At 36.9% G+C, this 15,980-nt stretch overlaps 1 protein-coding gene across 1 annotated transcript; it reads left to right on the forward strand.

Moving 5' to 3' along the window:
• The first annotated feature begins 9,369 nt into the window (after positions 1–9,369).
• LOC114040092 (olfactory receptor 6C1-like) lies at positions 9,370–10,329 on the forward strand. The gene has a single exon (XM_027858084.1). It carries the CDS (start codon positions 9,373–9,375, stop codon positions 10,327–10,329), a length of 957 nt encoding a protein of 318 aa, XP_027713885.1. The 5' UTR covers positions 9,370–9,372.
• The last annotated feature ends 5,651 nt before the right edge of the window (positions 10,330–15,980 follow it).

Raw genomic sequence — 15,980 nt, forward strand, 5'->3', positions numbered from 1 at the left:
GTGGCAGTTACTATGTGATTCTTATCCATATTCTCCCAAGAGGTTTTTATAAGGGGTTTACCTAACATGCTTGAGTTCTTCCCAGCTTACTCATGGAATCACCAAGCTATGATTAGAGTACAGTAACTATCAAATAACATTCTTTGCTTTTGGCATGTAACTAATCCATCTTCTCTATCACAAAATTTCTTAATGGCATACTTTAATCATATATATCTTTAAAGTCTCTGGTTGATTATATCTTTTAGCTTGCTCATATCCACTATGGACCATTTTTTTCCTTTGTATGACTTCCATATATAAATATTCCATATCTCTCAATTCCTTTCCTTCTATCACCTCCTCTAGGCTCTCAGGAAATGGAAGATTTAGACCCTACTGAGATCTCTCTGTAACAACCCTTGGAGGCTGTGAACTTCTTTCCCCATCTGCCACCAACTATTGCTGTTATGGGTCAAATAAATTGAGCTTGTGAACATTTAAAGCAAATGTGGAGATTTAGAGAACTGTCTGTAGTCCCTCTTCATATTCTTTCATTCCAGTTACCCTCAATCTGATTCCATTTATGTCCGAATTCAATTCTTACCACACCTTTCCTCTGCAATTCCCATTCCACATTGAATATACTCCTATTCATTCAGCACCTTTTTCTCTCATACACACTCCATCTATTCACCTTCATGTAGACCAGGCTGTACTTGGACTACACTGAATCCTTGATTATCCTTTCCAGCATGGGTTTACTTTCACTCCCCCTACTTTCTCATACTGGTCCTAGAGGGAGAGGCAGAAAACTCCTTACACTTCATTGGCTTCCTTCAGTTCACCTTTCTTTCTAAGTCCACTTAATTATATTTTTTTCATGCAATCAAAATTATGGTAACTAGAATATACCAGATCCCAGGTCATTCTTCCTCCTTTATGAAGGATTTTAACACTTGGCTCGCCATCTTCATCTCCTGACCTACTCCTTTTACTTGAAGATTTTAATATCCATGTAGGTTCTCCTTCAAGCTCCTTGAACTGCCATTGTCTGAGTCTACTTAAACCCCATGACCTACTCCTTCACTTCCCCTCAGACACACTTAGGCATGATCACACATTAGATTTTGTTGTTAGTGTACTGTTTCCCTAATAAGAAACCTGACATTCTTCTACCTGACCATAACCTCCTATTCTACTTCTCCTTCTGCTTCATCCTTACTGAACATATTCATCATCCTCATCATGACTTTAATCCCACCACCATTCAGCATTTTTCAGGCCATTACCCACATTCTAATTTCACTTTACTTCTTCTAAAGTTTTAACCCAGGAGTTAGCCTTTTCAACTTTACACTGTTCTCTGCTCTTGAATCCTCTGTCTCTTTGCTTTTTTCTTGCCAAACCTTAGCCCAAGATTACTCCCATCATAAGCCTCTTTTGTTTCTCATAAGCTGAAATTGGGAGGAAATCTCACAGGTGTACTAACTAGACACATTACAAAATCATGTTATCCAACTTCAACTTGGCCTTCACTCCAGTAAGGCACTAAATGCTTTTATTCTTCCTTAAATGATTCACTATCTAGCTCCCCAGAGAAGCTATTGCAAAATTTCTATTTCCTTCTCCTCTGTTCTTCCTCAAGTCCCTCATATCTCCTCCTTCTCCACCACTCATCTGAAGATTTTGCTTCTCTTCCTAGGTAAAATTGTGACTATTCAATATGAATGTCTTTCTCTTTTCTCTTCATCAATGAGTTGAATACCTGGCTCATAATCTTTCTCTCCTCCCCAATTTCTGCCCTGAAACTAGCAGATTTCAGCACACATATTGATAACCCCCCAAATACCCTAACATCTCAGTTCTTCAACTTATTCATTTTCCATGGCCCACTGCTCAACCAAATGTAGAGATACCTTTGATGTTGCTATCATCTATAAATACACCACTTCCTTATTTATAAACCCTGAAATCACCTTATTTGATGACAATGCATTAGCATTTCCCCTCTTTCTCAGTTTTCCAACTCCAAATCTCGCTTTCAATCCACACTTTGTCATCTAATCCATTGACTACTCAGTTCTCTCCCAGGCCATCAACCCTACACTAGCTACACTCTCATCCTTTTGCCATTTTGACATTCTGGTGAACCAGGTCTACTCAACACCATCTGTTTTCTCTTGAGTCACTTTTTTTCTTATCATATTACTAGTTGTGCCCTGCCAAGCCTCAGCCTTGGGTCACTCTCACCATCCACTGTCTTTGCTCTGACATACACGCTACTGAAGGTGGAGAAAATCAAACAACCAACCTGACTAGGGCCACTACAGATTTATGTTACACAACTTCAACTGCACCCTCACTGCTGCTAGGCAATCCTTCTATACCTGCTTTATCAACTCTCTAACCCAGTCTCCATAGTGATTTTTCCAAAACTTTTCATTCCTCCTCAAACATGCTATAGCTTCCCCATCCACATACTATCTCAGCTTAGAACCTGGCCTCTTAGCATTTAAACATTGAGGCCATTTGCTTAGAACTACCTCATTCCCCCTCCTCATGTCACATCATCCAGATCCCTTCTCCCACTATCTCCTTTTTCATTACTGTCTCATATATTGAGTTAGCCTTTCTCCCTTGCAAGGGCCAACAGTCTATATGAGTATTAATGCTGAAAATACCAAAGAGCTCACATAAGTAATAGACAAAAAGCTTTCTTTATTCTGTTGGAAGAGGGAAACAAGACATCCATACGGAGGTGTCCTCTAGGACCAAGGAAACTCAAGGTAGCAAGGTTAAACTTTGATACATATGTTTGTGGCTAGACAAAGAATAAAGCAGTGATGTGTAACAACAGTGGTGAAGCATAATAGGAACAGTGAGGCAAGATTGAATAGTGATAAAAAAGTCTATTCAAAGCAGGGCTTCATGGCCAGCATGGGGTACTTCCATAAGTTCAGGGACTTCTAGTTTGTTTATTTAGCAGCAGAAGAGTTTATCCAGAGGGTGAATGCAAAAGACTGTTGTTACGTCCAGCTCAGGGCACAGCTTGCTTGTTGGGCCTTAGCTCTGGTAAACAATGTGTCTCCTTATATTAATAAAGGAGAGGAATGAAAAGAGAAGCAATCTTGTGATGGGGTTCCTGACATTCTTTCCCTTTGGGCCAAGCGCTTGGGGTTGAAATGACCCTCCCACTCTGGGCAAAAAAAGGATAGGCAGGTATAAGTGAAGATGCCATGAGGGGAACTGCAGAGGAAGACATGATGGTGAAGGAAACAGACACTCTTAAGTATTGTGACATCAAATGCATCCACTAGGAGAGCAGACAAGTGGGAAGTTGGAAGAGAAGGGTAACAGGGTCCCACCCAGAGATAGGAAACTTGAGGTAATTTTCACAAGGGAGATCATAGCAGCAGGACTTCCAGGAGCCAAGATGGTGGAGTAAGCAGTAAATCACTGTGATTCTCTCATGTTAACCTCCAAACAACTATAAAGTAGCACCCCAAAGCTAATCCTGGGACAAGAGAACCAGCAAAAAGCATGTTTGTCAAAGTGCACTTAATATTCAATGTCATGAAAATGTGATTTCATGATGAAGAATGAAAATATGTACTGAAATCTTGTGAAATAAAGGTCAAATTATATAAAACAAATACGTTAAGAAGGAAGGTATATTGCATATCAAAAATCTTTTAAAGATATAAAAATTATGATTTATTGTCTAAAAATAAATTCAATTATTTTACTTTTCTACAAGTAATTCATGTAGGATCTTATAGATGAATAGCCCATTTTTGCTAAGATGGGTGTGATTTATAAAATAGTAATGAGGGGGAATGAAGAAACATCTCAATAGTTTTAATATATAAAGCACATAGTATGAAACAATAAATTTCCTATTAATTATAACTGTCACTAGGCCCATGGGTGCTGGGGCATAGCAAACTGTCACTCTCCATTAGGGATTTCTCTATTCTGGACCCATGCACTCACCAATGAGTTTAGAGGGATGTCTATCCCAAGCATATGGAGTCTGGTGGAATGGGTAGATGAGAAGTTGTTCCAATGCCCACCAAGGTGGGTGAAACAGGCTGTGAAGTACTTAGAGCTTGGTCAGACATGGAAGATGCCAAGGTCATTCACTACATAGTAAGCTATCCCTAGTCCCTTAATGCTTGTCTTGCCATTGGACATTGATGACTCTGGAAAAAAAGACTGAGGCTGGCAATTTTGTGCAGCTCTGTAATATGATTCACACAAAAGTCAAGACAAACAATTCAGTGATCTCATTGGACCTCCTTGAAAAATGAAGCACTAACAACATTGCTATCAGTGTAATTACACTGATTTGTTCATTCTATCTTATTTATCTCTAATTAAATAATCCTCTGTAGTAATTCCAGATTATAGAGCACATAAATTTTGAACTTTGGGATTCTACTCATTGCTGTGAGATTTTTGACTATACTCACTAAAATAAAACAAGAAAAAATCATGAGAACAAATATATAGGTTATAGAGAAGGAGTGTTGGAATTTCCCTTAGGAATTGGAATCAAAATCTTTTGTGTTTGGCCCAACAGAGTAGTTTTGTGGGGAATGAGCATTATGGGAAGCAGGGAATGGTATAATTGCGAATTTATATAATTCCTGGTGAAAAGGACCAACAGAATTTACCCTGATAGTTTAGTAGCTCCAGAGAATTCTGGACTGGGACATTATCCCATAAGATTAGACAATTGAACTAATGGATAGTTTTAGAAATAGCTATAGATTCCCATTTGGCCACCTGCCTTATCTATTCTTAGGTATTTAGCTTGCCAAGAGTTTTTTTTTTTTTTGTCTCTTGGGCACTGTTCCCTAAGCATCTATTTCAAACTTGTGCTAAGGTGGATTAGGTTTTATATTCCTTAGTGCCTTCTGAACCTGCCTCTCCATGACATCTTTGCCTTGTTCAATGAATTAATTCTCCTGAACAGGTATCAGTCATAGTCGAAAAGATATCTTCTGTATTTCTAGAAAGGTATAATCAGCATCAAGAGTTTTGAAAAACCTTACATTCTATAGAGTTGATTGAAGAATTTCCTAGAGCTAAAATCAGTAGAATATTTCTGAATCTAAAAGACAAGGTCATATTTGAATTGTTAGGTAGAAAATGGTTCCAGACATGCCCCACTGGCTGACAATGAACAGGAGTCTCAGAAAGTGTCTGAGGAAGCATGCGCTTGTGTGAGAGGCATACCTGACCATATGGTCAGCATGAACTCATTACCTCCCAGTTTTTAGGCAAATTACATAGGATATTTTGGAAAAAAATTCAGCATTAACCTATCAAGGATTGCCCAAATAGTAAGTTTTTTTTTCTTTTAGTATCCTTTTTCTTTTCTTTCTTTTGGTATTATAGCAAAATACTCTCTGTATGTATGTCTGTGTGTGTGTATGTGTTCCTTCTTAAACATGATGTTGTTAACATGTCCTCACAATAGCAATTATATTCATGAAAATAACAGAATAAAAATAAAATATGATCTCTAATTTGTCATTTTATTCTCAACTGCTTATATATATTAATTCTGTCTTATTTGGGAATAGTGTTGAGAATTGTTATCCTTTTTCTTTTAATCCATATGATTGCTGACTTAGATCTGGAAAATCTTCAGAGGTCATCTGGTTCAATCCTTTTAATTATTTAGGTGAGAAAACTAAAGAACCAGAGAGATTGCATGATGTTCCAAAGGACAAAGCCAATATTTGGATGAAAATCCCTTGACCCCAAATACAGCATTCTTTCCACTATTGCTTCCAATAATGAAGAATTAGAAATCTTCAGTAAAAGTTTATTGACCATGACTAGATTATTCCTCTACTTTCCTTAGAAAGTGAGATATTATGGATTTAGAATAAGAGAGTCTGGCCTTGAGTTCTGTCTCTGACACTTAGGAGCCATATGATTCAAGACAAATGACTTCACCTCTCTAGAACTGTTTCTTAATATCAAAATGAAGAAAAAGGACAAAATGATATTAAGGGTTTTTTTCAGTTCTAAATTCTAGAATCCCTTGACTGAATTAATAAAATGATCACATACTGGAAGTTAACAATTACCATCTTGGGAAGAAAGAGAAATAAATTTTCTCAGAGAATTTAGTGAAGCTGCCCCCTGAAGTAATAATGAAGAGTGTTATAAAACAACCTTGTAAAAACCAATCATATAAAAATTCATTAGAATTGGCTGGGAACATGTCTCTCTATCAGATGAATAATAATGGATACAATTGTAAAGCAGTTATTGCTATCATTAACTTGAAATAGCTACTGTAGAAGATATAGAAATAAATCACTGCCCGCAACATTGAAAAAATAAGTATATATCTCTATCATTCCCACAATGATCACAATAGGTACTTAATTATTGTTTAATAGGTACTTAATTATTGTTTATTGAATTGAAATTGAACACTGGGGATATCATGAAAGAAAAAGAAGGTAATGACAGGGGAGGAGTAGCCATAGAGTCTTGCAGGTTTCTTTAGTCTTCATTGTTTTTTCTGATATTTTCTAAAGAAACATCATAGAAAAGAGTCTTGACTACACTATGATAAATGATAGGGGAGGGAGTCTAACATTAAATAATTATAGAAGCTATAAAACATTACCATAAAGCATAATATGAGGCATGACTAAGAGAAGAAGAAAAGAATTAAATGGAACCAATGTAAGTCCAAAAAACAGAAAAAAAATTCAGTTGATTTTATCTGGGTAGGTGAGCATTCTGAATAGGGCCATGAAAAGTAAAGATCTTTACAATCTTAGTACTATAGATAACTAATTCAACTCCACCCTGTCTTTTACTCTCCTATCCCTTTAACCTTTGCCCTACATTCCTACTTGCCTGCTGATGAGCAGGGGTAGTGACAGTCATGAAACTGAGCTACTGATAAGACCCAGGATATGACTATCCCTGTGTGTGACCAAGGTAGAAGACAACAAACAGTAAGCCATGGGATTTAAGGTGATAGAGGAACTAGTAAGTTAAGATAATTGAGGAATATCTGTATACATGTAGGTAGTGCTTTATCATTACCAAAGTACTAACGTCTCTTATAAAGTAGAAAATATAATTTAATAAAACTTGAAGCCCTTAAACAAAAGGAATTGTCAGGCTTAAATACAGCATGTATGATTGCAGGCCAAGTCCACTAAACTTGATAAAGATACACACAAGATAAAGAAGAGAAAGGAACAAACTTGGATATAATACTTCCTATTTGGCAGGCACTGTGCTAAGCACTTTTTGCAGGTATTTTCTCATTTGAAACTCAAAACAGCTCTGTAAGGTAGAAAACATTACTGTCACTATTTTATGTTTGAGGAAACTGAGGCTAAGTGTCTTACCTAGGGTCACACAGGTAGTTAAGTGTCTATGGTGAGAGAGTGAGAAAAAAGAAAATAGAGGCACCTACTCTAAGGAAAGAAATAAGCAACAGTTCCCGAAGTTGAAAGTGCAGAATAAGGGAATGCTTAGGTATATGGGCCAGAGCTTAGCTGGTAGAGGGAAAGAGGGTATTACAAATGTTCCAGGATTGTTTCCACATTACCACTGCCATTAGAATGTGAGCTTCTCGAGGGTAAGACCTATGTTTTTGACTTTCTTTGTACCCTTAGCACTAAGCACAGTGCCTGGCACAGAGCAAGAACTTAATAAAATTGTGTTGATAGATGACAGAGAGAAAGAGAGAGAGAGAGAGAGACAGACAGAGACATAATAGATAGACCAAACTGAATGATACCAGAAGTACAGGCAACTGAAGAGGTGTGTTATAGTAGAAACAGCCCTAGATTTGGATACAAAACAGATATTTGTACCCAGATCTGCTCCTTGTTATCCTGGTGATTTGGAACAGATCCCTTCACCTTTCTGCTTGGTTTCCTCACTTGTAAAATAAGGAGTGAATTAGATAATCTGCAAGGCCCTTTCTAACTTTAAGTTCCGTTATCTAACATCCCACCCTGGCAAACATTTTAATTCCTTTCATATACACTTTCAACAGAAACGATTAGGAATTTGTCTTTCCTTATCACCTACCCTCCCTCACACAGAAGTGAATTTGTGCTTTTTTTATATAAATTATTGGAAAAAATGAACTCCCTTTATAAAAATTCAGATTATAGTGAACTTTGCTGGAATGCATGTGTTATAGATAAAGATATCTTTACTCCAACTGCTTTGCATTTTTCTTAAAAAGCAAGTAACATGGGAAAAGTGATGATAGATAGTATTTGGACATCAAGAAAGTTGTTCCTAATACAAGCTTCAGGACATGTTGCAAGGATTCCAACAAATTTTCTCAACTATGCTTCCTACGTAACTTTACTAGACTTCCTAGAACTTAGCCAGATCTTCCCTTTTGGTTTTCTTAACTCTCTTTTTTCATCATTTCTGTAAATATAGGATAGGTGATAATAACCAGGGATTAAAAGTGTGAATGACAGGAGAGTGTGTCCTTACCCTCAAAAACTCACTGTGATGCACGATAAGAGCATCAATGACATGCAAAGTATGCAGGCTGGAGGCAGAGAAGTTTATTGCTACACAGAGGAGTATTATTTTCCTCATATTAGAGATAGGCAAACTGAGGCAGATTTAAATTGGACATTGTAGAATGGGATAGAATTGGGATAGAATTGGGATAGAAAGTGCAGAGGGGAAGAGGTATCCTATTCATACATGAGGAAAGAGGATTGTCAGCAAAATAAAAAGTTTAAATCATATACTGAAGTATATGCTAAGTTGTTCTAGCCTAACTAGAGGTTACCAAGTATAAAAGATAGTATTATAAGATAAGCCTAAAAATGTGGATTGCTGGCCAATTACAGATGACCTTAAATGACAGGTTAAGAGAAAAAGGAAGTTCTTATTTCCTTGGAGGCATATGGTATTTAACTGCAATCCACCTTGTATTTTATTTGGGTATATATATCTTCCCAACTATGCTTAGCTCCTTAAAAGCATCAATTTTGTCTTACTTATCTTTTCTACCCCCTTCATACCCACTGTAATAACATAACAGAAACATTACAAACATTTGAATGGGGGCAGCGAGGTGGCACAGTGGATACAACTTTGTGCTTGGAGTCAGGAAGACCTGAGTTCAAATCCGGCCTCAGACACATAACACTTACAAGCTGTGTGAGCCTGGGCAAGTGACTTAACCCTGACTGCCTCACCAAAATAAAAAAAAAATTGAATGATTGAATGAATTAATTCTAATGCTTCTTCCTTGCTGCATTTCAAGTATAGCCCATATATAAGTTTTCTGTTTCTTCCTTTTTTTAGTTCTGTTTCCTTTTATTTTTACCGCAGATCCACTAAAGAAGAGAGAAAACAAACATGAAAAATCACACACAGGTGACAGAGTTCATCCTCCTGGGATTGTCAGATTACCCAGACGTTCAAATGGTCATTTTCTTCTTTCTCTTACTGGCCTACATACTCAGCATTGCTGGCAATGTGACTCTCATCATCCTTACCCTGCTGGATTCTCACCTCCAGACCCCAATGTATTTCTTCCTCCGGAATTTCTCCTTCTTAGAAATTTCCTTTACAACTACCAGTGTTCCCAGATTCTTAGGCACCATTATTAATGGCGATAAGACCATTTCTTATAATGGCTGTATGGCTCAATTTTTTTTTGTCATTCTCTTGGGAGTAACTGAATTTTACCTTCTAGCAGCCATGTCCTATGACCGCTATGTCGCCATCTGTAAACCCCTACATTACACAACCATCATGAGCAACAGAGTCTGCACTTTGCTTGTCTTCTGCTCATGGTGGATTTCATTCATGATCATCTTCATAATACTCATACTGATGCAGCAGCTTGACTATTGTGCTAATAACATCATTGACTATTTTATCTGTGACTATTCTCCCCTCTTACAGCTGTCCTGCACAGATACACAATTCTTTGAGACAATGGGCTTTTCCTGGGCTATCGTGACTCTTATGTTCACACTGGCATTAGTAATTCTCTCCTACACAAAAATCATCCAGACAATTCTGCAGATCCCCTCTGTGAGTCAAAGGAAAAAGGCTTTTTCCACCTGTTCTTCTCACATGATTGTCATTTCCATTTCTTACGGTAGCTGCATCTTCATGTACATCAAACCCTCAGCAAAGGACAGAGTGTCTTTGAGCAAGGGAGTTGCTCTGCTTAATACATCAGTAGCCCCCATGTTGAATCCCTTCATTTATAGCCTAAGGAATCAGCAAGTGAAACAAGCTTTCAGGGACATGATACAAAAGATTGTATTATCTTCAAACAAAGGAAAAGATTTGTCAACCTGAATAAAATGGTGCCATGAGAAGTACAGATTTCTGACAGTCTGCCCAAGGTTTTGTCAGCTCCTTCTTATCTTTGTAACTTTTTCTTTCGGATATATCAATGTTTCAAAACATTTTTTAATGTATAGATCAAATTCATCCACCAGCTTCTCTATTTAATTTATGTACACTTACATATGTAAGAATATAAGCTCCTTAAGGATAAGAATTTTTTTAATTTTCTGTGTTTATATCCCCCGCACATTGTACAGTGCCTCAGACAAAGTGGGTAGATTATAAATTTAAAATAAATAGTTGTACTATAAATTCTTATTGGTTGATTGATTTTTAGAAGTGGGTATTCCTTTAAGTAATCTATATCACAATGCATCCATGCCTAAAGAAATGATCTTTGAGTTGCTATGTCCCCTCCCAAAAATGAATCATCACTTTATATATGACTTACTGTTGATAAACCTCTCTATTATGTAGTCTTTAATCAAAGCCTTTCTGGTTTGATAGGACCTAGGATCATAGAACATAAGATCTGCCAGAACTTATGTTACAATATCATAGCATTTAATATGTCAATGTCACCTCCGTATATAGATAAGGCTTTACAGTTGGTTGCTTAGTGGCAGATTGCTGTTCTTACTCACATGCTCAAGTGAATTTGTAATCTTATCAATTGGGGAGTTTATGCCAATGATGCAGATTGCAATCCTTCCATGCCTGCCCATATTATGGGATTCCTGTCCATATTCTCCCAAAAGATTTTTATATTAGGTTCACCCAACATGCTCGACTTCTTCCTTGCTTTCTCATGAAATCACCAAAGTACAATTACAGCACACTGACCTTCCACCTGATATCCCTTGCTTTTGCCACAGAACTAGCCTGTCTTTTCTCCCTATCACGAAATGTTTTAATGATATCTTTTACCCATATATCTTTAAAGTCCCTGCTTGTTTATATCTTACAGCTTGCTCACATCTACCATGAACCATTTTTTCTCCTTTGTGTGACTTTTGTACAGCAACATTCCATACAACATCACCCAATACCTTTCCTTCCATCCTGTCTACTAGTCTCCTAGATGACAGAAGACTCAGACCCTACTCAGCTCTCTCTGCAACAACCCTTGGAGGCTATGAACTTCCTTTTTCATCTTCCACCAATTATTGTCCCTATGATTTTTGTTCTGTTCTGTTGCAGTAAATATGTGGACGTTGAGAGAAAACTGTCTGCAGTCTCTCTTCATATGTTTTTATGCCCATTCCCTTCAATCTGATCTCATTTATTTCTCAATCCAATTCTGGGCACCTGTTCCACTGCGTCCTCTGCAATTCCATTCCACATTGAACATACTTTTATTCATTCAATATGTTTTTCTCTCACACACTTTTTTGTCTATTGGCTTTCATTTTGACCAGGCTCCACTCTGACTACACTGAATCCTTGATTACCTTTTGCAGAAATGTTTTACCTTCACTCCCCCTACTCTGTCATACTGGCCCTAGAGGGGGAGGCAGGAAAGTCCCTGTACTTCATTTGCTTCCTTCAGTACCCCTTTCTTTTTAAAGTCCACTCAATTATACTTTTCCATCCAATCAAAATTATGTCAACCATTGTATTCCAGCCCCCAGATCATTCTTCCTCCTTTCTGAAGGAGTTTAACACTTGTCTCACCATCTTCTTCTCTTGGCCTACTCTTTTCACTTGAGGATTTAATATCCATGTAGATTCTCCCTTAGGCTCCCTAAGCTGCCATTGTCTGAATGTCCTTAAGCCCCATGACGACACCTTCACTCTTCCTAAGACACACTCATGAATGATCACACAATAGATTTTACCATTAGTGTACTCTTCCCCTAATTACAAATCTTACATGCCCATACTTGACCATAACTCTCCAGATATAAACTCCTGTTCCACTGCTCCTTTGGCTTCATTCCTTCTAAACATCTTCATCTTCATCTTCATATTCATATTCATATTCCTTATCGTGACCTTAATCCCACTACCATTCAATATTTCTCAGGCCCTTATTCCCATTTTGATTTCACTTTACTCCCTCTAAAATCTTAACCCAGGAGATAGCCTTTCATCTCTACTCTATCCTCTGCTCTTGAATCCTCTTTCCCTTTGCTCTTTTATTGCCAAACCTTAGCCCAATATTATTCCCTTCATAAGCCTCTTCTTTTCATCAGCTGCTGAATGAAATTGGAAAGAAATGATGCAAGTGTACTAATGGGACACATTACAAAAACATATTATCCAACTTCAACTTGGCCTTTACTCCAGCAAAGCAGTAAATGCCTTTATTCCTCCATAAATGATTCTTTATCTCACTCCCCAGATAAGCTATTGCAAAACTTCTATTTCCTTCTCCTCTATTCTTCCTCAAGTCCCCCACATCTTCTCCCCCAACTCTCATTTGAAGATATTGCTTCTCTTCCTGGAAAAAGGTACACCCACTCAATGTGAACTTCTACCCCTTTTCTCTTCTTCTCAAAACCTCTTGCAACCATATCCCATTATTTCTTCCTTTCATCACTACGTTTGTTGAAAAATTTGCCCAGCTACCTGCCAAGGCCAATCCATTTACCCATGTACTTTATCTTGCCCTCTCCCAACTTTTCTTTAAGACTATATCCATAATCTTCCCCTCACTATAATCTTTTACCTCTTCCACCTGGTTCCTTCTCTACTACTTTAAAGCATAACAAAATTTTTCCCATTCTTAAAAACCATTGCTAGATCCTACCATTCTCTTGGGCTATCATTCCATATGTTTCCTTCTTTTCTATTCTACCTTACTACATTGCTAAGTTAAATAGAAAAGCATTAACCTCATGATAACCACAAAAGAGGATAAATATTATCAACCTTAAATCTCTATCTAGGTAAATCCTTATGACAGCCATATTAATTTAATTTCAAATACCAGTAGTAGAGAGCTGTCACTGAAGCTGGAAAGACAGGTTCAAGTCTCACCTTGGACATATATTGGCTGTGTGACCCTGGGTAAATCACTTTATTACTAGAAGTTGCTGATTCTCTTTGCTAGAGAGAATTTTCTCACCTTGGAATTTCCTCTAATAATGAAATTACAGGTGTAGTCAAATCTTATTCCTATCTGTATTAGAATTAACTTACTAAAATTTATACTTCATTGTTGGTTTATTTTTGTTATTTTTTTTCATTGAGAAATTATTTTTGTTACTTTTTTGACTAAACATTGCCTCCTTGTAATTTCACTATTCCTCTCCATGGTACCACCATTTACTGATCTATTCTCACTAATTTGACATCTTTGACTTTTTTTTCTCCCCATTGCCTTTCATATGTAACCAAGTACTAAGAACTGACCATTTTACTTTTCTAATATTTCTCTCAATCATTTCCTCCTTTTGCTTCCCGCAGCTACCCCTCCTTGTAAAAACCATAAATATCACCATCCCAGATAATACATTATCTCCTAACGGAAATTCTAGCCCATAATTTCTTCTTTCTTTAATGATAAGTTTTTCTATTTCTCAGACTAATCTTCCTGATGCATGTCTTTGTCAATACTTTGCTTAAAAGTCGTCAGTATTGTTCCCCATTGTCTTGTACCTTCTTGTCCTTCAAAGTGTGATATAGTGAGGATATAGGAGGAAAAGGGAAATATCATCTGGTACGTAAGAGAAATAATCAAAGAATAGTGGTGAATGGGAATTCCCGGCTCACCAGCACTGGTACACCTTCTTGTCAATTTGAAAACAAGAATAGAGAGTTCTGTTATCTTCCCAGGTCATGTATCCGACATCACAGAGAATCTACCAAAATTTATGAAATCAGATAACTACTACACACTTCTTGTGGTGAAAATTAAGAAGACATAGTGCTGAATTTATGAAGATTTATTGCAAAAAAAAACCAAAACACTGAAGGCCAAAGGAAAAAAAAAGTTTAACTTTCTTCTCTGCTGTCCATTGAAGGCAAGGCATGTAGAAAGGAAAAATTTACCCAGGAAGAGAATACCTGACTATGAACATAGCATCTGTAAACGGGATTTGGATTTCTAGACTACATTTTTTTTTAAATATATGGATGACTTTTTCCTGACCAGGGATAAGTACTTCTATCAAAAGTTGATAAGAAAACAATTGCCAACCTGGAAAGAGTTACATAAACTGATACAAAATTAAGTGAGCAAAACCAGAAGGAGAGTGTACACAGCAATGCTATTGAGAAAGACTTTTCTGTTCTCAACAATACATTGATACAAGATAATTTCAAGGACATATGATGAAAAATGCTATTCACCTCCAGAGAAAGAACTAATGAAGTCTGAATGCAGATTAAAGCATACTTTTTTTTTACTTTCTTTTTCTTTTTTTTGGTCTCTGTTCTCTTTTGCAACATGGCCAACATGGAAATATGTTTTGCATGACTACATGTGTGTAACCTATATCAAATTACTTGCCTTCTCAATAAGAGAAGAGGACAGAGTGGAAGGAGAGAATCAGGAATTCAAAATTTTTTTTTAAAAATTAATATTAAAATTGTTTTACATGTAACTTAAAATGTATAAAATATTAGAGAGTAATTGCCACAGTCTTGAAAATGTAATGAAAAGAATTTAAAATATAAAAGGAGCAGGCAGAAAGAAAACTGCCTGTCCATACCTGCCAAGCTAGATGACATGTACAGAAGGCACAATGAAAGATTAACAGGTGACCTATCTCTAAGTTCACAGGAGACAAAATTCAAAAAAAGGAACCAGTTGTAAAATCCCTTGACCTCAAATGTCTATATCCCAAAGTTTGGGCAACAAAGAAGAGTAACTAGAGGCCTTAATTTGCCTCATATTGAAATTATCACTGACATTTGGAAGGATAAAATTCATGACTAGAATATTTCTCTAGAAGGACATAATTTAATCCAAATATAGAGGATGGATAAAATGGGGAGGGGATGTGAAGAAATCCAAGAACCAGAGGAGACTTAGGGCTATATTGTAGGCCACCTAGCCAGAAAGAGCAAAGAGAAGAAGAGTTTGGGGAAAATATCAGGAGCTTTGACTAAAGAGTCATGATGTATTGATGATGAGATATTTTAATTATCTTGATATCAACTGAAATCGTCTTTCCTTCTCTGTAAAAAGTATTATGGCTAATGCTATTCCCTTCCTTCATAAGGCCGAGGAACCAACAAGGTAAAATCCTGTTCTGAATTGCTTCTCACTAATGTGGAGGAAATGGTCGCTGGGGTTGAAATTATGGGATCTCTAGGTAGAAGTGATCACTCTTTCCTGGCATTTTTAAAAACCTGGGAGATATGATTGTTGAGCAATGTTCGATAGACCATAGAAAACAGGAGAGGTATCTAAGAGTGGAGCAAAGGAGGAGAAGATTGTGTATGATAACAAAGGGTTTTGAGGTCTAGAATAAGCAGAAGAAAGAACTAATAACAACTAGTCTTTCTTTTCTAAATAAACTATGAGGGAAAGAAGGAAGAAACTTTTATTGAGCTCTATTCCATTCTGTATGAATCACCTTACCGAGATCATAATACCACATCATCAACTCCACTAAAAAAAGTGAAACTATTTTGACCAGAGATATTTTCAAACACCAAATTACACCTTAGACACAATGTGGGCTTTTGAATCTACAGACTAAGTTGAA

The sequence above is a fragment of the Vombatus ursinus genome, unplaced genomic scaffold, assembly GCF_900497805.2.
Source record: "Vombatus ursinus unplaced genomic scaffold, bare-nosed wombat genome assembly UNPS02012709.1, whole genome shotgun sequence".
NCBI classification, from domain to species: Eukaryota; Metazoa; Chordata; class Mammalia; order Diprotodontia; family Vombatidae; genus Vombatus; species Vombatus ursinus.